We start from the raw sequence: 1,844 nt of genomic DNA, 5'->3' as shown, positions 1-1,844 counted from the left end.
GCACCTTACGAAGGACCAGATGTCCGACCTGGAAGCTCCGAGGTCGGACTCTTGAGTTATAGTGCCTTGCCATTCGGTTTTGGTACTCGGCCAAGCGTAACTGGGCCATCTCCTTTTTTTCATCAACGAGGTCTAGGTTCAAGAGCATCTCCTCTTCATTCTTCATTTGTTCGTAGTACTCAACTCTTTCGGTTGGCATACCGATTTCAACAGGCACGACGACCTCGGAGCCGAAGGCCATAGCGAACGGGGTTTCCCCATTTGACTCTCGCGGGGTAGTTCGGTAGGACTAGAGTACTTCAGGTAGCTCCTCTGCCCACCGCCCTTTCCTTGCGTCGAGCCGTAATTTGAGTCCGTGCTTGATAATCTTGTTTATCTCCTTCACTTGTCCGTTGGCCTTGGGATGAGCCGGGGACGAGCAGAGATGACTAATTCCGAGCTTGAGGCAAAAGTCTTTGAACTTGGCGTTGTCAAAATGCCTGCCATTGTCTGTCACGATGGCATTAGGTATGCCGAAGCAGCACACAACGTTTGTCCAAATGAAGTTTGTGACCCTAGCCTCCGTAATTGTCGAGAGGGCTTCGGCCTCAGCCCACTTGGTGAAGTAATCTACTGCCACGACTGCGTACTTGGCCTGTCCCTTACCCAACGGGAAGGGTCCGATAAGGTTAACTCCCCACTGTGCAAAGGGCCAGGGTGCCGAGATCGGAATCAGCAGCTCGGCAGGCTGGTGGACGAGGTTCGCAAAGTGCTGACAATTGTCACATGCCTTCACGAACTCCTTTGCATCTCGATCCACCGTGGGCTAGTAGTAGCCTTGACGAACGACTTTTGCCGACAAAGATCTAGCCCTAGAATGGTTACCACAGACTCCCTCATGAACTTCCCTAAGAACATAATATCCATCTTCTTTGGAAATACACTTAAGGAGGGGCAAGCAAAAGCCGCGCCGGTACAGGGTTCCATCTCGGAGCAAGTACCGAGCTGCTTTCCTTGTCATCTTCTTGGTTTCCCTCGGGTCTGCTGGAACCTTTCCCCCCAAGAAGTCTTTTATTGGCTCCATCCACGACGGGGGGTGGGAGTCGATCTCCATCATGTCCGGCTCTAAAATAGAAGGATTGTCTAAAATTTCCACGGGGACCGACCTCGCCAAATCGGTCTCGTATGCTGACGCTAACTTAGCCAAGGCGTCGGAATTGGAATTTTGTGATCTCGGAATCTGACTAATTTCATAGGTTTGGAAGTAAGCGAGGTGGGACCTGACCTTTCCCAGATACTTCTCCATCCGAGGGTCTTTTGTTTGATAATCTTCCTTGATTTGATTCACTATCAGTTGTGAATCACTGAAAATAAGAAGATGGGTGGCCCCCAGCCTTTTGGCCATGCATAGTCCGCCCAACAAGGCTTCGTACTCAGCTTCATTGTTTGAAGTGTGAAAGTTGAAGCGTAGGACAAATTCAAAGCGCATGCCATCTGGGGCGAGGAGAAGCACACCTGCTCCACATCTTTTCTCATTCGAAGACCCATCCACGTACACCATCCAAGGCTGATCGGGTGTGGAGGTTTGAGCTGATGGAGGAGTGAGCTCAGCTATGAAGTCTGCAACAACTTGCCCTTTTACGGCCGTTCGGGGCTCGAACTAGATGTCGTAATCGCTCAACTGTACGGCCCACTTCATCAAACGTCCCGACGTTTCTGGCTTGTGGAAAAACTGCTTCAAGGGAACGTTGGTGAGCACAGTCACAGTATGAGCTTGGAAGTATGGTCTTAGTCTTCGTGCCGAGGTGACCAAGGCGAGAGCAAGCTTCTCCATCTGGGGATACCTTGTCTCGGCTTCGGTCATG

The 1,844-nt window shown here is 51.0% G+C and overlaps 1 protein-coding gene across 1 annotated transcript; it reads right to left on the bottom strand.

Moving 5' to 3' along the window:
* Positions 1–289: 289 nt before the first annotated feature.
* On the bottom strand, positions 290–1,540 carry LOC111013434 (uncharacterized). The gene is made up of 2 exons (XM_022287873.1): positions 827–1,540; positions 290–727 (listed from the first exon to the last, which is right to left on the bottom strand). The coding sequence occupies exons 1-2, from the start codon at positions 1,538–1,540 to the stop codon at positions 290–292; spliced, it is 1,152 nt and encodes a 383-aa protein (XP_022143565.1).
* Between the last annotated feature and the right edge of the window lie 304 nt (positions 1,541–1,844).

Source organism: Momordica charantia (genome assembly GCF_013281855.1).
Source record: "Momordica charantia cultivar OHB3-1 chromosome 2 unlocalized genomic scaffold, Mcharantia_2.0 BLBB01000002.1, whole genome shotgun sequence".
Classification (NCBI taxonomy): Eukaryota; Viridiplantae; Streptophyta; class Magnoliopsida; order Cucurbitales; family Cucurbitaceae; genus Momordica; species Momordica charantia.
This window is presented reverse-complemented; position numbering and strand designations above follow the sequence as displayed.